The sequence below is a fragment of the Sardina pilchardus genome, chromosome 13 (genome assembly GCF_963854185.1).
Source record: "Sardina pilchardus chromosome 13, fSarPil1.1, whole genome shotgun sequence".
In the NCBI taxonomy this organism is placed as follows: domain Eukaryota; kingdom Metazoa; phylum Chordata; class Actinopteri; order Clupeiformes; family Clupeidae; genus Sardina; species Sardina pilchardus.
Window position 1 is genome coordinate 7,699,448 of NC_085006.1, and position 21,112 is coordinate 7,720,559.

The following is a 21,112-nucleotide window of genomic DNA, read 5'->3' on the forward strand; positions in this document are numbered from 1 at the left end:
ACTTGTTGCCTACAAAAATAGTGTAATTGTTTTCATCTGTGTGTTTTTTTTTCTCTCGCCTTGGCTTAGAAATAACTGTTATAAATCAATATGACATAGGCTTAAGGGATGGGTTTGGGTCCAAATCACATTTTTTTTATTTGTTTATTTTGTTTTCCCCTCTTAAACACCTTTTAAAGAGTGTTAGTCTTCTCTAATCTGTCTAAAATGTGCAAGTTTATTTCTAAGACCACAAAAATAAACTTTTTTTCTTGCACAGTTAGCAAATGTTTTTTTTTTTTTCTATGTAGAATCAATGCAACCACAGATATATTAATGTAAAAGACAAGACATGCAAATACAAAGTAGGTTGCTGTGAATGATCATGGCGACCCAGTCATATTTGGAGAATCTTGCCGCTCTAGGCTACTCTTCTTGGGCAAGTTTTCAGGTTTCCTCGCCGGGTCTCCAGGAAAGACAGCTGGGATTTTGAGGAAAGGCAGTATTTGTTTTGCGTTTCCAAAGCATGTAATTGTCTGTTCGTATTTGGGAAGCTCGTAAAGTAGCTGCAGTCAGAAAGTGATGACGTCTCCTTGTAAATGAATTTATTTGCCCGGGTTCTCGTTCATTTCCAGGCCTCCCATTCACTATGTTCACCACATAAGATATGCCCTCGTTTTTTCAGGCTCGTTTTAGTCAGGTTAATAAAACATATGGATTAAAACCCTGCTTTGGAGTCCAGTCATATAGCTCTGAGCACAGTTGGTAGCGAGTTGGAATAGCAGATGTCAACAAGTTTATAAAAACATTCAAGTGATGAAATGGCAGCCGGCTGACATAATGGACATAATAACCATTGTAAACCCGAGTGTTGCTAAAATTAAGAGAAAGTCATCGCTGTAAAAAAGTCCTCAAGTGTTCTGTTGCGGGGAGAGTTTTCCAATCTGGTAGCACAGCCGAGTGATGGGAGTCCAGAACATTGCCGGCTTTAATAGACCTACCATTCTGAAGGAGCAATGGATTTTGCAGGTGTGCTCCTTGGCCAGTTAATAGCATTTTACCCAGTAATTAGTGAAGTAATTGCAGTTGGGGAAATCCATGTTTGAAGCGTTGTGAAGCTCAAATGAGCCAAGACGAGGATGTTGACTCCAGCAGACGTGACCTTTTCCTCAGTAGGTCAAAGCCATTCGCCCTCGCTCTCGCCCGTTTTAAATATGTGTTTGCAAAGGACATATACAGTATTTCCCCTTTTTGTCACGCCATGTGGGCTTGTCTCCTTTTTGCACATTTCTCCGCCTTCTACTGGCAGCCGAATCAAATGGAGGACATTTGACAAATTCAGCTCTAAATTCATTTGGGCAGATCGGATCAATCAGGAGAAGTGTAATTGACACTTGAATGTGACGGGATCACAACAGGCGTATTAGAGGGAGGGCGAGTGGTGCCCAGCATCACCTTAAAGTGTGCAAGTCTGACATTTCGACATGATTCATAATGTTAATTGTAATTTAGCCTCACTTTCAACCCCAGTTGCATGATTTTCAGAGTGGGGAAATTGTATTACAAATGACAGTGCTTGCCTCCATTAGAACTAAGCCATTTGTTAGTATAAAAAAAACGCAAACAATTGAAGCAAGCAGCACGATGATTCTCTTTTAGAGGCCATCAATGCCCCATTAATCAATTTAGAAGCATATCTTTTGTATTATATTTGCTCTAAAACGCTTTAAATTTGATTGATTTGACCCTGACAATGCTGAAATCAATGGACGCTGAGACAAGTTTTAGAAGTTAAATCCCTCTATTAATCTCAGTGCTTTGGAGCTGAGGGGGGAAAGTGTTTTCGCAGAGAGCGGTCAGGCTTTTCTGTGACAGCAAATGTCTGCTGGACACTGTAGCAGACACACGTGTGCAGACACACAGACACGCGTACGTACTTTGTCTCTCTCTTTCAAGCACACACACACACACACACACACACACACACACATTCTCTCTGTCTCGCTATAACACACACACACACACACACACACACACACACACACACACACACACACACTCACACTCACACACACGTACAAACAGTCTTTGTCTCTGTGTTTTATGTCTTTGCTCTGCTGGCCAGGCTCAGATGGGCTGGGAGATCTGAGGAGTCAGAGGCGCCAAGGTTGCTGCCTCTGGCTTGTGAAACCCTCTCACCCCTCTGTGTTTGTGTGTGTGTGTGAGAGAGAGAGAGAGAGAGAGAGACAGTGAGAAAAAGAATTTTAGAGTGAGAGTAAAGAGAGAGGAAAAGGGAGGGAGAGAGAGAGAGAGGGAGAGAGAGATGTGATGATTGTGATGTGGGGCCACGTTTGTGTCTGAGGCAAGACACCCGCCGCTTGCCGCAGCAGATTGTGGCGTTTACACGCACATCCATAATCCCTCCCTGGCTTCCGTCCCGAGCGCCACCGCTGCCGTCGTCGTCGTCGTCGTCATCTGCCACCGCAGCAGAGCCGTCCCTCAGCAGCGGTCAGAGACTCTCCGGCTGCGTGAGAACGAGAAGAACCGGCGCGGCCTGGTCAGCTCCAGCCTCCGCTCGAACCTCCACGATCGCCTCCCGTCTGCTCCTCCCCGAGGGAGCCTAACTAGGACCAGGTCACGGGTGCGCTGATGAGTGTGTGTCTGGCGAAGGGAAGGGTGTTGCAGGAGTTTGCTAGACACTCTCCTGGGCCTGCAGCTGCAGGGCGAAGATGAGGGAAGAGCAAGACATGCGAAACGGGACCTGGGCCCGATCCAAACAGAAACCTTATTTGGCACGCCGAGCTGCCATTTTTCATGCACACAGCAAGTGTTAGCATTCGTGTCCTCCTGGTTGGAGCCGAGTGACCTGACCGCAACACTTTGGAGAAATGCACATAAAAAGAGAAATAAGGCCCATTTTGTTTGGCCCTGTGTCAATCCCACTGCTTTCATGGACCCCTCGATGGAGGAATTATTACAAAATTAAAAACTCCCTGGTTCTCCATCATTGACATGCAGTGCTATCAAGTAGCGTGTGCACAGAGAGCATGGCAGCTTCTTTTCATTTAGCGACTAAGTGCTTCCATGTTCCCTGACAATTTGCGGCTGGTTCGAGATGTCTCGGGCGCTTTGTGATGCACTGATGGGCATATTTTGAAAAACAGTAATTTTCTGTTTTTCTTTTTTTTTTGCCCCCGCAGTATTTCTTCCAGTGTTTGTGTCTGTCAGCGTTATAAATGGAAGAACCAGATCTTTTCCACTATAAAAACGTGAAGGGACCGTTTTAATGATTAGTAACGCAGACATATATTATAACCTTATTGACGCCGGGAAGAAGGGGTGGTGGTAGCGGGCAGCGTGAAGATGTGATTTACTAGACCTCTGAACAGCCGAAGCTAAGCAGTGGTGGGAAGATTATACCTCTGTGAAGACGCGAACATCGCTCTTAAACTGTAAAGTCTAGCCTCTGTGACAATACCCACTCAATCACCAGGGGCCTCTAACCCTGGCAGGGCGACAGATAGACAGTGAAACAGACAGACAGACAGACAGGCAGACAGACAGAAAGACAGGGCTGTGTGGAGATGGAAGCTGGAGCATTAGACACTGTCCTGCGCTAATTATTTTGTCGATGATGCTCCACCTATTGATTTCCTTCCTTGCTGTAGAGCTCGTTCAATTTCCCGGATGCTAGACAGTAAATGACATCCTGAATTGCAACCCTGTGAAGATGTGCTCTGGCCTTTAGAGCGTGCAGTCAGGGGTGTTTTCATTCAACTCGGAACAGATTTACTGGCTGTAGGTTGTAGCAAGAGTTAAAACGTAGTCGAGTAGCGGAGTTCTAGACAAGGTTTTATGGGTTGATGTTCATGTGCTTAAAGTCTCTCTTCACTTCTAATACAGTGATGACGACGTAATGGCTGTGGTGCATTCTTGTCGGCATGTCAAGGGGTGAGCATCTGGGTTTGTCCTCCGGGGCGAAACATTGAAACAATAAAAGCGATCACGCCGTCTGCCAAAGCCCGTAGCCCGGTCTCACTCTGCCTCAGCGCTCTGGCCACTAGATGCGCGCTTTGGCCCTCATCTGATTTTAGAGATGCTGCCAGCCATCTCAGAATGTTTCTGATTATTTTGTCTGTGTTTGTGTGTGTGTGTGTGTGTGTGTGTGTGTGTGTGTGTGTTTATTTCACAGGACAAGCCCTCCATACTGCTGTGTGGACCTCTATTCTCTGAGGACGGGGGAAATGGTAAAATCCATCCAGTTCAAAACCCCTATTTATGATCTACATTGCAACAAAAGGTGAGTGGGGCCAACACTCTGTTATCCCTGTTAAATATCTTTCACACTGTAGTCTGGGCTCAGCAGCCCACAGTTTTATTAGAGGAGATGTTGAAACTCACTGTGTTTCTTTTTGTCCCTCGCAGGATTCTTGTGGTCAGTTTGCAAGAGAAGATTGCAGCTTTTGACAGCTGCACATTTACAAAAAAGTTCTTTGTCACAAGTAAGTGAGTGAAATGGATGGTCCTTGTCTAGTTCAGGAATTTGCTTAATTAAGCCTATGTGTTCCACCCATTTGAGGGAAGCCTGTTTTTCATCCTGTTCAAGTACCATTGATTGCCTCCCCCTTTAAAGATGCCTTTACAGATGCAGTATGAAAAGAATCTGTGAAATTCCAGAATATTTTGATGATTTTGAAATTGTTTCAGGGTTTATACTAGGGTATATTAGGGTTCAGACTCAGATCCCTCCCACTCAGAACAAACAGAGCCCTGGCTAGCTTTGTACCTGCTTCCATTAGACTGTTGAACAGCGTGTAGAGAGTGTGTGTGTGTGTGTGTGTGTGTGTGTGTGTGTGTGTGTGTGTGTGATGGTATGTGCTGCTTCTCCACATGTGAAGTTCCTAACGGAAAAATAAAGTTCTTTGAATTTGAATTGAATTGATACAGTTTGTTTCCTTTTTTCATTGAATGGCTTTAGAGTTACTTTTATCAAAGACTCCGTAGTGTAAGTTCGTCGGAAGCGAGTCCTCCAGTCAGACTAATTGAAACAAGACCAAGAGTCTGAGCAGCACATGCATTCCTGCAGAAGTCTCGCTTGTGCTGTATCAATACAGTCAGAGGCTGACACTACCCAGAGCCACATGTTAGTTTATTTGTCATATCAACTTTGTTGTGCTGCAACTCGTCTCTCTGCCCCACTGTGCATCTCCCGCCCTGATGTCATGCTCCCGGCAGTCTACGCAAACACTAACAACGTTACGCTGTCTGTCAGTCATCTTGAGTTTTAGTAGAGACAGAGGAGGCAGAATGCTCCTCGCAAAAAAAAAAACGTCTTCAAATCACAGAGAAAAAAACGTTCTGACTATTTTCCTGGGCGGACCCTTAGACCAGATACTCTTTGCGTTGTGTAGGCCCCTTGTCCTTTAGTGCAGTTTAACGCACAGCAACCTTGGTGGCTCAGCCTGCATAGCACCTGCGCACCCCACCACACACAAAAAAAAACAGGCCTCTGCTTTTTTCTCCCACTTAAGCAATTTGCCCGTTGTAAATTGCCATTAGTGTAATTTTAATGGTGCTCATTGTCTGTCTGCCTTCCCTGTCCGCGTCTGCGCCACAGGAAATGTGCGCAGTCAATAACCCTACATCATTAATAGCTTCTTTTGGGGAGGGGGGCATGTGGGGATAGGAGTCGTCAAGCTCCCTCGTGAAGCGCAGACGCGGTCTGCGGACACAGCAGAAGCAGACGCAAGCACAAACAAAAACAAGCCAAGGACAACGGACACAGACACAAACACTCTAACGAGCATTAGGCACAAGTGTCTGTCGCTATGTGGCTGGTCTGCTTGCTCAGACGCCAGGTTGGAGAGGAAGACCACGCTGGCATTAGTAGTTCTGTAATCTTTCGTTTTTTTTAATTTTTTTTTATTTATATGCAAGTTTCTAATGGGCTTTTGGGCCTGGAGTTCAAATAAGACTCTTCTTTGGATAGATGTGTTTGCAAAACAATGCTGAAATCCCCCCTTTTTAGAACCTCCCCATTTTCCAGTCTCCCTGTCTCTCTCTCTCTCTCTCTCGGTCTCTCTCTCTCTCTCTCTCTCTCTCTCTCTCGGTCTCTCTCTCTCTTTGTCTCTGTCTCTCTCTCTCTCTCTCTCTCTCTCTCCTGTTCTCTCTAACACACTCTCTATCACTCATACACACAAGCACACACTCTGTAGGTCACACACGCACATGCAGGCCCACTGCCCCCCCCCCCTCCCCCCCCCTGCCCGCTCCCTCCCTCCGTCCTAGCCCGTGCCCCCCCACACAGGATGTGTTAAACACATGTTATCTCACTGCATTGGCTCCCTCCGCCTTGGAAAAGCACAAAAGGCTTTTTTTTTTGCATTGCTGCACTTGTGGCTTACCTCAAGTCCTATTTGCCCGGTTTCAGATCCCCGACTCAGAACACTAAATTACTGTCTGCATGCATTTCATCTGCACGCTGAGCTCTAAATTACTGTCAGCACACTTTTTCTCCTACGTGATCCGCACTCACATGACTTCTGTGTGTGTATGCGACATGTCGGGTGTGCGTGTGTGTGTGTGTGTGTGTGTGTGTGTGTTTGAGAGAGAGGGGGAGAGAGCGCCTGTATGTTTTGCGTGTGATGCATGTTTGACTGGACGCATCTCAGTTGTTTATGGAAGCCTGTCATCTAGCACATTTGCCTATTTATGTATATGTATTGGGCTTAGTGTGGGAGGTTGCACTGTTTGGAGTGTTTACCCTTTACAGTATCTGTGTGGCCACTTTGACTCCTGCGTGTGCGAGTGTGTTTGGGTGTTTTTAGGCCCTGGCGTTGGTGCCATGGACTCCCCGTAGCCCACACGATCCCTTTCAGAAAACACCCCACTCAAGTTTCCCTAAACACAGGCTTACACAGAGACCGTTTTTAGAGACAAACACGTTAACCCAGTCCGTTTCCAAATGTCCAAAACAGTTTCTCTTTACACACATCAGTGTGTGCACTGTGAAAGCCATTCTTGCAATGGCAAGATCATTTCATGCATTTTTCCCCCCCTGTTTAATTCGCTCAGTTATAACAGGGAAATGAATGGAGACATTTAATTTATGTTTCAGACAATGTAATGCCTTTCTGGTCTTTGCAGGCTGCTACCCTTGTCCTGGGCCTAACCTGAACCCGATAGCTCTTGGGGACCGGTGGCTGGCGTATGCCGAGAACAAGGTAAGGACATCAGACGCAACGTGTGCATTATGAGCCCGACCAGATGCGTCCCACCGCCCACTCTCCCATTTGCAGGACGTCCGCAGAGATTCATAAATTGATAAATCCTTAAAATGTATACTTTTATTGCAGCCCCATAACTCCTCTCTCCCAAAAGCATGCTCTCTTGTTCATCGATAGACAGACTCTTCAAAACGAATAAAACGAACACAACTCCCAGCGACTAAAATAGCAGATAACGGCGGGATTTGCTGAATGTAATTTGGGGACAAAGCGCGCTGGAGTGGCTCCTTGCGAGGGGCTGGTACGAGGAGCAGTGGGGCTCTAATTGAGGCTGGCCACTCCAGCGCGGTAATGGACAGATGGGACCGTGCATCTGGACGGAGCTAAGGATGGGGTGGGGGACCAGCAGGCTCCTCTGAGGGCGGACTATATTCCCGGGTAGAGCTGGGCGGAACACTGCTGGTGCTTGAGGCGGCTGAGGGACTGGGAGTCCAGAGTGGGAGGAGTGAGGGGGGGGGGCATGGAGGACCACCATACTCAGACCCCCCCCCCCCCAAATCTCTTCCACCCCCTCAGTCCACCTCCCCAGGTATGGCAGATGCCTTGGTGCAGACTGTTGCTAGGACACAGGCCTAGAACCAGCGGTGAGACTGACAAGGCAACAAGTGTCGCTCATTGGCTAATGTCTGATTACATTTTCTAATATTACATCTCATCGCTAAAGGAAAGTAAACACTGAAGCAAACCATGACCACTGCAGCATGCATAACAAGGAATTGTGACTTGCTCAAATCAGAGAACACTAGCAGACACATATTTTGTCTCTTATACTGTATGTCATTATTTGAGTGACACTTGCCATCTGTACTATAAACGTGGCTTAGCAGTTTGCATGTTCACAGGTATGTGAGGTACCTACAGTTGGGCTGCAGTGATGTAAAGACGACGTTACACACAGGTTGCATGCATGGGATGTGGGATGTCGGACTCCAAGTGGACTAGAAAGTCCATTGGGCTTAACGCCTGTGGTGCTATAGCAACTCTCTGTGTACACACCTGAAAGGGAGCCTAACACTAGCCTAATGACTTGAGTGAGTGTGTGTTGGGGGGGGGGGGGGGGGGGTGGTGAAGTGGATGGTGTGGGAGGATAATGAGACTGAGGTCATCTGTCTGTGTTCCCTTGCGTGCGCAGTTGATCCGGTGTCATCAGTCACGTGGGGGAGCCTGTGGAGACAATGCCCAGTCCTACACTGCTACCGTCATCAGCGCCGCTAAAGTAAGTACACACACACACACACACACACACACACACACACACATACACTCACACACGCTCAAGTTAGCGAGCTGCAGGCAGCCAACACCACGGCAGAACTTTCCACTTCCTCTTTTTTTCCTGGTCCATTTCCCGCGCCTTGCCTTTTGCGAGATGAGGTCATCTGTGCATGTACAGTAACGTTACATCTCTCCAGCAGACTCACCCCCCCCGCCCCCCCCCCCCTCCTCCTCCTCCTCCTTCTAAATGCTTTCAGAGAGCGCAATGGCTGATCCAAGAGCCTCAGGAGCATCTCTCTCCTGGGCATTTAACCCCCACCCCCACCCTCCCCCTCCATGCGAGAATTTATTTTGTCAGGCAGTCTTCTCCAACACACTGTCTCTCATATGGTTCCAGTCTCCTCTCCTCTTTCTCTCCTCTCTCTCTCCGCTCCGCTCCGCTCCCCGAGGTGGCTTCATTGATTTATTACGCCCCACATCTGTATCCCCCCGCTGCCCTATCGCTTCCTAATGAGCTCTAACGGCTTACGTGAGAGAAGGCCCATTAGCCTTAATGGTGGTATACATCAAAAGAAACTCGGCAAAGGTTAGCGGAGGAGGAGGAGGAGGAGGAGGGAGTGAGAGAGGGAGGGAGGGAGGGAGGGAGAGGGGGAAATGAGGTTAAAAAGTCCCGATACGCAGACGGCTCGTCTGCAGCCAGCGCCGTAATTTATAACAATATTGCCCGGGCCATGACACGTCGGCCCCTGCTTGAGAGTGGCTGAGAGGACTGTTGTCTGGGGCAACAAGGGGAAGGGGGGCAGGAGGGGTAGTTGGGGATGTGTTGGAGGGCGGGGTGGGGTGGGGGGCATCTCCCGGCTGCATCCTCAGTGTAACCCAATAATGACAAAAGAGTTTTGGGGAGGCGGGGGGAGGGGGGCGTGGGTGCTCTTGCTCTTTAAAAATTGAATTCTTGCCTGAACACACGTTTTGCGCAGAGAAAGGAAGATGAAGAGACAGACAGCAGGATAGAATTAGGGGACAGAGAGAGAGAGAGAGAGAGAGAGAGAGAGAGAGAGAGAGAGAGAGAGAGAGAGAGAGAGAGAGAGAGAGAGAGAGAGAGAGAGAGAGAGAGAGAGAGAGAGAGAGAGAGAGAGAGAGAGAGAGAGAGAGAGAGAGAGAGAGAGAGAGAGAGAGAGAAGGAGGGGGGTAGATAGATAGATGGATGGAGTGGGAATGGGAGATAGAGAAGGAGAGAGAGATGGATGCCACTGGGCTGAGTGAATTGGTGGTGCTATTGTGTTGCTGTGTCTGTGGGAGCCATCGGGCCGGTGTGTGTTGATGGTGGTGGGTGGTGGTGGGGGGCGTACACACCTCAGCCTCTTTCCTCTCTTCTTTCTTCTTTCTTCTCCCCTCCTTTGCCTGCCTGCCTGCCTGCCTGCCTGGCTGCCTGCAGTAAATGGATAGCACAGCTTAAGTGGGGTCTCCTCCTTGTCTTCACTTAATGGAGTGAGCTGCTCTCTGTCTCTTTGCACTCTCTCTCTCTCTGCCCGCTGTGTGAAGTGTCTCTCTGTTTGTGTGTGCCTGCCTGTCTGCCTGTATGTTTTGGGTATGTGTGTGTGTGTGTGTGTGTGTGTGTGTGCTTGTGTGTGGTGTGTCTCTACACAGACCCTGGAGAGCTTAATCAGGCATTCAGGCCAGGCAGCGGCGTCGATACAGCATGGCGCCTGTGTTTGTTGGGCCCTCTGGAACGCTCTCTCCCCCCCACCAAGACAAGCCCCACTAACTGACTCCTTGTGTGTGTGTGTGTGTGTGTGTGTGTGTGTGTGTGTGTGTGTGTGTGTAAATTACCCCTGGTCCCCATCAATTATTAAGAGAAGCGTTTGGGTCCTAATTGATCAGCACTAATGTGTTTTCTAATCACTGCAGTTGGAGTTTTTAGCGCTAATCCAAACAGTGCCCATTGATCCGTGTACATTGGCCTGTGTGTGTGTGTGTGTGTGTGTGTGTGTGTGTGTGAGACTTCTGCCCTGACCCGTCAGCGCTACTCCCTGCTCTCAGCAACCAGAGAAAGGGAGTGAGAAAGAAGGAGATTGAGAGAGAGAAAGAGAGAGCAGGAGAAAGGGAAAGTGATTGTGCTAGTAATGAGGCCCTTACCTGGTATAGGACAAGCTGTGCTAGAGATGAGGCCCTTACCTGGTGTAGGACAAGCTGATGATATTAATGTGGCCCTTACCTGGTATAGGACAAGCTGATGATATTAATGTGGCCCTTACCTGGTATAGGACAAGCTGATGATATTAATGTGGCCCTTACCTGGTATAGGACAAGCTGATGATATTAATGTGGCCCTTACCTGGTATAGGACAAGCTGTGCTAGAGATGAGGCCCTTACCTGGTATAGGACAAGCTGATAGTGATTTGGCCCTTACCTGGTATAGGACAAGCTGATAGTGATTTGGCCCTTACCTGGTATAGGACAAGCTGATAGTGATGAGGCCCTTACCTGGTATAGGACAAGCTGATATTAATGTGGCCCTTACCTGGTATAGGACAAGCTGATAGTGATGAGGCCCTTACCTGGTGTAGGACAAGCTGATATTAATGTGGCCCTTACCTGGTGTAGGACAAGCTGATATTAATGTGGCCCTTACCTGGTGTAGGATAAGCTGATAGTGATGAGGCCCTTACCTGGTGTAGGATAAGCTGATATTAATGTGGCCCTTACCTGTTATAGGACTAGCTGTGCTAGAGATGAGGCCCTTACCTGGTGTAGGACTAGCTGTGCTAGAGATGAGGCCCTTACCTGGTATAGGACAAGCTGATCAGATCAGGGTTCGATCTCTCTGTTGTCTTGTGTACAGCTGATGCCCCTTTTTGCCAATTTGATTGCAAGAGTATCAGATAGTCATGATTCATCAAAGCAGAAGAAGGTTTTGTAGTCCTGTAGTTTCATGTCTGTAATGTGAAAATGCTGTAGTGTTTTCATCCCTTTGCTCTTCCATTTTCTCTGTCTGTACACCCCAACATTCCGTGCTGGTAGCCTTAAATATTGTTGAAATGCGTATGACTGTATGACATGAATATTGTATTTATAACGCAGCTCCCTCTGCCCCTCCTCTAGACTCTGAAGACAGGTCTGACCATGGTGGGGAAGGTGGTGACCCAGCTGGCGGGCACGCTGCCCTCGGGCGCCCCTGACGAGGAGGGCTCGCCCCACAGCGCCACGCGGCGCAGCCCCCACGTGCCCGGCGTCATCACCATCATCGACATGCAGACCGTCGGAGAGGGACAGGTATGACCGCTCGCCCCCGCCACATCCGCACATTCACGTCCGTGCCAGCTGGCAGTTTTACCTCAAGTGACAGTACGCAGCTCTGGCAGAAAGGTTGTCATCCGAGCTCTGCAGCCAATCGAATGGCATTCGTCCCGCCTGTGCACCTGAACCAAAGTGCTGAGTGGCTGCAATGGCGGAACAGTGTTTCATTCCGTCTGAGCAAGTCTAGTCGGTCTGTGTATGGACGACCGGTCTTCTTTTCTGAGCGCACACACTGACTGGACGTCTAGAGGATTGTGTGGAGCAATTTGCTGAATTAGACCATAAACGTTTCGAATGGCAGACTGCACCTTTTTAAATGGTGTGCAATTCTGCTGCGGGCCTTTTTATAATTCCAGTATCAGATTTTCAGTGTCGTCGTTGTGTTTGGATACGGTTTAGCTGTGGCCAGTGTTGGAGACCTGACATAGATAATTAACACTGTTGGAAAATTGGAATTCTGTGATCATTTCGGTCTGTAAATGGAAATTTTGCCCCTTTTTCCCGAACGAGGATGTTGTCTGACATGGTGATTTAAAGCCGGCTATAATATTTAATTGCATCCTGAAAGTGGAGAGCGTCCATTGCAAACAGTGAGGCGTCGGAAAGGGAGATGTCGGGGGGGGTGTGCATGTGTGAGTGTGAGCGTGTGTGTGTGAGCGTGTGTGTGTGAGCGAGTGTGTGTGTGTGTGTGTGTGTGTGAGCATGACGGAGCGGGCCATGAGTGCAGCCTGAGAGGTGAGCCAGGTCAGTAGAGGTGAGAGCCCCGCCGGCTATTTGTCTGACGCGACGACGAGATCTGAGGAGGATCTCCGGGACGAGCGGCAGAGAAAGAGAGCGAGACAGACAGAGAGACACTGTGCCGTAATAGTGTTGTTCTGCGGGTAACCAGAAACTGCTACCAGGTGTCCGTCCCCTCACACAGGATCTGGGTAATGGAGTGTCAGGTTTACTGCCTCGTTTGAATGTTTGCCGTTCAAGGATCTTTATTTTTTATTAAGCTTAGTAAAAGGTTAACTTAGACCAGATTCGATGTTTGTTTTTTCTTTTCTATCTTTTACTCACTCTCTCTCTCTTTCTCTCTGTCTCTCTCTCCCTTTCTCTCTCTCTCTCTCTCTCTCTCTCTCTCTCTCTCTGTCTCTCTCTCTCGGTCGTCTGTCTGGGTCTGACCTAAGCAAACAGATGGGCTGGTTTCTGTGGGCGTCCGTGTCCCTCTGGAGAGCCAGCGGCAGGCCGACCCCACACCGCGCGGCCCGACAGAGGTGTGATTCATTCTGCTTACGCACGCCAGTTCCTTAACGGCCATTCACCGCGCTCGACACGTTTTTTTTCCCTCCTCCTCCTCTTCTACTTATCCTTCTTCTTCTTCTTCTTCTTTTCGCTCTTTCTTTCGTTCCTTTTTCGCCGGCTTCCAGCGGCTTGACGGTGGAAAACGTTTTTCTCAGGAAGGCTCTGCCGCGGTGCGAAAACCTCACAAGACGCCAAGGCCGCCGGGCACTGGCCGTGGTCCGCAGCGCCCTGCCTCCCTCCCTCCACCAGCCTCCGCCACCCCCTCTCTCGCCCTGGTGGTCCTGCCAGGCTCAAGGCCTGCATCGTGTCGGGGCCGCGCTGGCGTGCCAGAGGCCTGTGTGCCACCAGTGTTCGCGCTGCTGTGGAAAGCCATTGTGTCTCCCAAGCCTCCGGCCAGCGGGGCTGCTCTGCTCTCCGTCACGCAGGGGCCTCTTCCCCCCGACCCCTGTGAGGGGCACAGCAGCTGGGGGACCCAGGGGTGGGTTTGGGGTGGAGGGGTGAGGAGGGAGGAGCAGGGGGCTGGCGAGGCTTGTGGGTGGAGGGGCTACATGGTGACTGGTGGTCCTGCTGTGCCAGCCTGGGCCCCCTCCCTCCCTCCCCTGAGTTCTGTTTACTTAGCCCCGCTGTTTTGGCACAGGCCCGCTGACGAGGCCTGCCTTTGCCACAGAAACAGGCCACCTCACTTCTTCCCATGGTGGGGCCGTCACAGAGACCCCCCTCCCCCCCATACACACAGCTTCCCACCATCCCTCAGCTTCCCTGTGTAATAGGCTTACTTTTCAGAGGTCTCACACAAACACACGCAGACACAAACACACACACACACACACACACACACACACACACACACACACACACACACACACATACACACACACACACACACACATAGACACACACACACACACACACACACACACACACACACACACACACACACACACACACAGACACACACACACACACACACACACACACACACACACACACACACACACACACACACTACACACACACACAGCCTGCATCCTCTAATTCGCTTTCAAAGCCCAGTACAGGATTCCCTTACAGAACAACATTGTCTGTGTTTAGCCTTAATAAAAGGGATCTGGTTTGTGTCACCAGGGCATTTTTTTTTCTCTCTTTTCTTTTTTTTCTGAAAAAGGGGGGGAGTGCTGGAGCAAATGTCTCAGTTTGAGCGCGAGGCTGTTTTTTGTTTGGACTGGATCCTATTAAAAGCAGTTTGGTCCTTAATGCAACACTCCTGTAGATTTATCACTGTTCGCCCCGCAAGCCTGATGTCTGGCCTTAGTTACAATCTCTTTCATGACCAAAACTTAACATAGGGCCACTGACCAGAGAATCCTCCCTCAAAGCCCGTCCGCTCTCCTCTCTCTCTTCTCTCTCTCTCTTTCTTGCTTTCTCTCTTTCTTTCTCTCTCTTGCTCATTCCTTCTCTCTCTCCCTCTATCTCTTCCCTCTCTCTCTTGAGTTGCTTCCTGCAGCAGCAGCAGCAGCAGCACATAAAGGGATGAGTTACAGATCCATATTGCTGCTCTTTTTCAACCCAGAGCCATTCATCTGGCCAGGACATCCAAAAGCACCACTGACAGTGTTGGGTTTCCCCTGCCCTGCCTGCCCGCCCGCCCGCCCGCCCGCCTGGCTGTGTTGGACGAGGCCCCTCGCTCCTCCGCTCCTCCGCCCCTCCGCCCTTGTTCTGCCGCCCGGAGCCACGCTGTCCAGGCCCTGGGCGGTTACCAGGCACCAGAGCTGTCTGCTGTTTGACACAAACACCATGTCTCTCCCTCTCTCTCTCTCGCTCTCTCTCTCTCTCTGTCTCTCTCTCTCTCTCTCTCTCTCTCTCTCTGTCTCTCTCCGGAGGTCTGTGTGTTCTGCTGGGCGCGTATGGCAGGGCAGCGCTGGATCCGCTCGCTTTACACACCAGAGAGAGGCAATTAGGGAGAGGATGCGGCTGTGTTGAGAGGTTTTGAGCATCCTGTTGGCAAATCTCGCCCTCAACATATTTCTTTATTTCTTTATTTATTCATTTATTTGGTAAGCCATTGATTTGCCAGCACCTCCAAAGGCGCAGCAGGCAGACCAGGCGGAGACGGTCGTTGGCTGCTGTCCACGGAGGGTGTTTGAGCGGGATGGATGTTGGTCAGGGGAGGGTCGGCGGGGATGAGAATGAGAGCGAGCTGTGAAAGAGCTCAATGTCCATGTTGGTCAGAGTCGTGGAGCTCAGCCTGGAACAGACTCTTTGTTTAAATCAGAGACGCCAGGCCATATTTTTTCCTTAGAAAAACACATTGCTTGTAACTGTGAGGATTAAATTGCATCTGTATGTGTGGTGCCAGGTCTAAAATAGAGGAAGAAAAGGCAAACAAGAAGTCAGGATGCATTTAAGTTACTCTGGGAAAAAAACTGTGCTGCCGTACTGACTTTATTTGTGTGTGTGTGTGTGTGTGTGTGTGTGTGTGTGTGTGTGTGTGTGTGTGTGTGTGTGTGTGTGTGTGTGTGTGTGTGTGTGTGTGTGTGTGTGTGTGTGTGTGTGTGTGTGTGTGTGTGTGTGTGTGTGTGTGTGTGTGTGTGTATGCGTGTGCGTCTCAGGTCCTGGTGAGTGACGACTCGGATGGCGAGGGAATCGTGGCCCACTTCCCAGCCCATGATAAACCCATATCCTGCATGGCGTTCAACCCGAGCGGTAAGCGAACACCTGCAATGCCTCACTGAAACTCACCAAAGCACAAAGCAAGCGCACACCTAACTTGCATAAACAGCCCAGTGTTTCCTTTCAGGCCTCAAATGCGACCCGTCCGCGTTTATGTTATTTATTTATTTTTCTGGACCGTGTTATGGAAACTCTGGAGGGGTTACGGCGGAGGAAACCAAAGCGAGACCAAGAGGCCGCGGTGGCATGTTCTTGGAGTGTGAAGTCACGTCTCACTTCCGTGCGGTCTTCCCCCGTCTCCCTCACTCTCTCCCTCTCTCTCCCTCTCTCTCCCTCGCTCTCTCCCTCTCTCCCCCTCTCTTGGCCTCTAACTCACCCCATTTCCCCCCCATCCTCCAGACACTTCTGTCATGTCTGCTAATATTACGTTATGGGGGGGGTGGTGTAGGCGAGTGGGTTTTTGCCATAGAGAGAGCATGAGAAATCTGCCGCACGTCCCTTTGTAGTCTTTGCCACCAAAGAGTGGCTTGAGAAAGCGTCTGAGTGACGGCCATTGTGTGGTCCAACTGCAGGTGAACTTGGGCCTGGGGGCAGGAGCAGAGGTGATGCGGATGACAGATGATATGATGACTGAGGAGAACACACAGTGACATATATATATATATATACACACACTCACACACACACTCACTCACACAGATACAAATATCTCATCTAATTAATTAATGTATTATTTGACAGATAATGCAAATGCATTTTGATTTGCAATACCATTTTTGAAAAGCAGGTTACAGTTCAATATTCCTAATGTCTCTCAAAGTTGCTTTGTGCATGAAAAGCGAATGTCAGAGATTTGCAAGCTGTAGCCGTAACAGTAACCACCCCTTCACACAGTGAACCACGCACACACATGCACACATGCACGCACACACACGCACACACATGCACACACACGCACACACACGCACACAGACACTCACACTCGGCGCGTAAAGTTCTTGTGTTTCGGCGCTCATTGATCCCTGTCCTTCTCCTGTAAGAATGGACGGGCCCTTGAGGCCCCCCACCTCTCCACACACACACACACACACACACACATGAGCTTGAGCTGAGCTAATGGCCAGGAATGACACCCGCAAGCTCCCCGAGGACACACCGGAGCTCGGTTACGCTCCTCAAAGTCCAGGAGAGGCCTCCTCTCGGATTGAAGGCCCTGAAGGGCCGCCGGCGAACGCGGCGCGGAGCGGAGCGGGACGGGGAGGCGGCTGCTCCATAACTCATCGGGCGTTCAGTCACCCGTGTCACAACACGCTTCGCTCTGTTCCAACACAGTGTAAAGCGACTCTGCCGTTCTCCGGTCTGCTGTGAAAAGCATCTCTTAAGGAGTCGCTGGCTGCTCGCTCGCTCATTCAGCTCAAAGCTGCTGGCTGGGGGCAGGGGAGGGAGAGTGGGGGTGGTGGTGGTGGGGGGTCCACCAAAAAGGAAGCTTCTTGACCTTCCTCCTTGCCCCTCTCTTCCCCTCTCAACAGCTACGATTAATTCAGAAACATTTTTTTTCCCCTCCGCTCATTTTTTTTTTTTTTTTTTTCCGGGAGCCTTCCGTTCGAGCGGTCTTTCCGGAAACGGACTCCCCTCGACAATGAGGTGTCTGTGTGGCGCGCCTGAGTCGGTGTCTCTGCCGGGGCGGCGCTAATAAAGCGCCCGCTGAAAGCTGCCTGAGACCGCAGCACCCAAAGGACCCTCTCACTACCTGCCCCTACTAAGTAACACACTCTGCACCTCAGCAGAGAACCGTCAGCGTTTCTCCCCCAGTGGGAGACCCTAACTGTACGCTTCCCTCTCCACTGGTTTTCTCATTCTCTATGAACCGGCTCAAGCTCTGTCCACACGCTGAATGCCTTCTCCTGTATCGGAAAAGAGGCTACAACGGTGCTGTAGTCTAGTGGCTCAATCCCCAGTGCCTTGCATGCATTGTTGTATAAGACCACTATTATTAATATTAACAGTACTTTTCCATACCTGTACGCGTGGAAAGGCAGAGGGTTACTTGCACCGCTGAGAAGCTGCAGCTTTGAGTAGACACAGTGCAGTGGAAGGAGAGAAAAAGCCATTGGTGTCTGTCAGTGGCTCTACAGAAACACTGATGCGAGCTCCAAGACACAAGCATGCTCTTTTCTTGCAAACCTCTTTTGGTTTCTCCGTCTTTCTATCAAAGGTTAACCAGAGGCAAGCGCTATGTCCCTGGGAGACATCAGGCGGATCTTGTGTTATTTTTTCTGAAGGAGAGTTTATAAAAGCTGAAGACCTTGGCAGAATCGTCCATCCACAATGGATGAGAAAAAAAAAAATGACTGAAAGATATTTCCAGGCTTTTTTAATACGAGAAAAGGGATTCACCAAACAGTTGACTCGTGCTTTTGAGGAGCTTTATCTGAAACTGGCCCCTAATGCGATTATGGATTAGCCATTAAGAATCCAGTCTGGGCCTTTATAAACACCAGAATGTGCGCACAAATGAAGGAGGAATGGCTTTTCATTCAGCCTGATTGAGATGCTTGGCACATGTCAAGGGATTTAATATTTCATGTGGATCAGAGTAAGTTGTTTGGTTGAGCGTTTTGAAGGGAACACATGTACCAGCCTCTGCTTCACCTCTTGTTTTGCGCTTATCTATGGCGTAAACACGTACTTGTATGTGTGCCTAAGCGCTCGGTTTCACTCAGAGCAGTTTCAAGGTAGTGGCCTCACCAGAAGAATCAAGCTGTTGCTCGAGGTGAATTGGCCCTTTTGACCTGAGCTTCACACATGCCGTAAGGCCGTCCCCAGGGGGCGCTGTTGGCTCACCTTTTCCACCCTGGTGCGCCAGCGGGGCAACCTTTGGCCCTCTCTCGCCAGAGCAGAGCGGAGCCGAGCGGCGCTGACTGGGAGATAAAGCCCAGCGTCCCACCGCTCTGGTCAACCACACAGAGACTGTCAACCATGAAGCGCTTTCATCTTTATGAGCGCGCCTCAGCAAAGTGAGAGAGAGAGGGAGAGAGAGAGAGAGAGGGAGAGGGAGAGAGAGAGAGAAAGAAAAAAAGAAAAAAGCACATTGGGCTACACAAACACGCAACCTTCAATCACACCAGTATGAAGCAACTGCGCGCCTAAACCATCCCACTACAAAACGTACCTCCGTTTGCAGACAGGCACTTGATTTTAGGCCTGTCATTTTTAGCTTTCTTTAAAGAAAAAATGAAAGGAAAAAAAGTTTTCGATTTTTTTTCCCCAAGACGCCAAACTAAAGGGCACAACATACAGCTGAAGTTCACGACATCTATAGTGTTTTTTGGGTTTGTCCCATGTAGTATAATGTAAGCAGTGTTCCTCCTGGCTCAACTTAAAAAGCCCGTTGGTCTATACATACAGGCACCACTGCGCCATAGCCTGTCGTCAAGTGTTATGCAGGCCTGTGGTAGGAGCTCCTGGGTCAGTTGGCCTCAGATAACCGGCAGATCATGCAGACTTCAAAGGGCCAACCTCCCACCTGTTGGCTCTAGTCAGGAATTATGAACGAGCCTGTTTTCACCGCAGTTAGGCAGTTATAAATCTAAACCACTGTAATAATTGTTTTGAGTTATGACATTTTCGTGCGACTGGAAATGAAGAGCTCGGGATGGGGATGGGGTGGGGGGGGGGTGTCGACGTGAGACTTTGAGTCCTCCGAACTGCGAAGGACTATAGAAGGACTTAGAAGGACTATCTAAAGTCAGCGACGGCTAAGAATGGTCCACACACGTCCCCCACGTTAGTCAGGAAGCCGACGCCGTCATGGCACATGATGAGAGAAGAAGGGAGGAGGAGGAAGGGAGGGAGGGAAGGAGCGAGGGAGCGAGGGAGGAAAGTGGCAGGGCTGGAGCCACTCGCTGTGCAGTATGTGTGAGAGGAAGGGTTTGATTTTAATTAGCTGGAAATCCTTGGTGCCGTTCACAGTGGCGGGCTTGGACCAGGCTGCGTATGCATGGAGCCGCGGTGGAAAGGGTCTGGCTCATTTATGGCCAACCACACTCCTTCTGGACTGGGCAGACCTTCAGAGAGAGAGAGAGTGGGAGAGAGAGGGAGAGAGAGAGAGAGAGAGAGAGAAAAAAAGAGAAAAGAAGGAAAAAGACCAGCTTTTGAAACAATGCAGAGACTTGACAGTGACTGGAAAGGCTCAGGCTCCTCTGAGAAAGGTTATGTAAGAAATCCAGCCTTTATGCATCTGTGTGTGTGCGTGTGCATGTGTGTGTGCGTGCGTGTGTGTGTGTGTGTGTGTGTGTGTGCGTGTGTGTGTGTGCGTGTGTGTGTGTGTGTGTATGTGTTGGAAGGACAACAGAAGGCCGAGGGCAGAAGATGGTGGTCAGTCGGGGCGCTGGCACACACGCTGCAGTGTTTTTGGGATCTATTCATAGGCGCGTAATGAGAGGACTCAGCTCGGCACAGTTGTGAAGCCTCCACTTCGGGCGGCCGCGAGCCGCTCGTTTCTTGTTCGCCGCTTTCCTCTCGCCCTCCCTCCTCCACCTCCTCTTCCTCCTCCTCTTCTTTCTCCTCCTCCTCTTGCTCCTCACTTGCTCAGGCCAGAAGCATGACTTTGTGAATGTAAAATCGGAGGCTATCAGCATAAGGAGGTGGTGAGGGAGGTTACTGGGTTTTCAGCGTGCGGTGTGGCGAATGGTTTAGGGCAGTATGTGGCATGATTGGTGTGATTATGGATGGGAGGAAGGACTGGTGTCTGTGTTTGTGTGTGTGTGTCTGAGTGTGTGTGTGTATATATGTGTGTGTGCGTGCGTGCATGTGTTTGTGTTGTGAGCAGACCTCACCATCTCGGAGGCTCTGTGTAATTCCTCGCAATCACGCGACTGATAAGCATCAAGGAATCTGCGCTCCTGCGTGGCAGATCAGTCTGGTGTAGCTCACTCTGGCAAGGTTTTTTTTTTTTTAACCCCTCCTTCCTCCAACCCCCCCCCCCTCCACCCCCCCCCCCCCACCCCCTTTCACTTCCTCGTTCTTAAAGAGGAAGGCTGACTTGACTGAGCCTGGCCTCGAGGGCCATGCCTTCAAGCCCTTTCCAGTCGCGAGTCAATCTCTGGCTTTGCAAGCCCCCGTGCAATTTGTCCGCCACGGCCTACCTAACAGCTATGGTGAGAAAACACAGGCCATAAAGCATCGTAATCAGCCGGTGCCTGACACATAAGTAGCGCGCCGAAAGCCGCGCGGTGCCGAAATAGCAGTGTAGCGCCCAAGTAGATGAGTGTCCTTTTTTATGGCCGTGTCAGATCTCGGTGTTTTTCACAGGCGTGAGCGGGGCTGGCCAGCCTGGGGAGAAAAAACAGCGGACCGCGTGAATGCTACGGTGGAG

At 49.9% G+C, this 21,112-nt stretch overlaps 1 protein-coding gene across 3 annotated transcripts in view; it reads left to right on the forward strand.

Moving 5' to 3' along the window:
* The window catches only part of bcas3 (BCAS3 microtubule associated cell migration factor), a 273,081-nt gene that overhangs the window by 33,164 nt on the left and 218,805 nt on the right, over nucleotides 1-21,112 (forward strand). For all 3 annotated transcript variants that reach the window (XM_062552310.1, XM_062552309.1, XM_062552311.1), the window contains exons 8-13: nucleotides 4,172-4,279; nucleotides 4,405-4,481; nucleotides 7,126-7,202; nucleotides 8,398-8,481; nucleotides 11,584-11,754; nucleotides 15,675-15,768. In XM_062552310.1, the coding sequence (XP_062408294.1) occupies nucleotides 4,172-4,279; nucleotides 4,405-4,481; nucleotides 7,126-7,202; nucleotides 8,398-8,481; nucleotides 11,584-11,754; nucleotides 15,675-15,768 (611 nt within the window). The remainder of the gene's footprint in view (nucleotides 1-4,171; nucleotides 4,280-4,404; nucleotides 4,482-7,125; nucleotides 7,203-8,397; nucleotides 8,482-11,583; nucleotides 11,755-15,674; nucleotides 15,769-21,112) is intronic.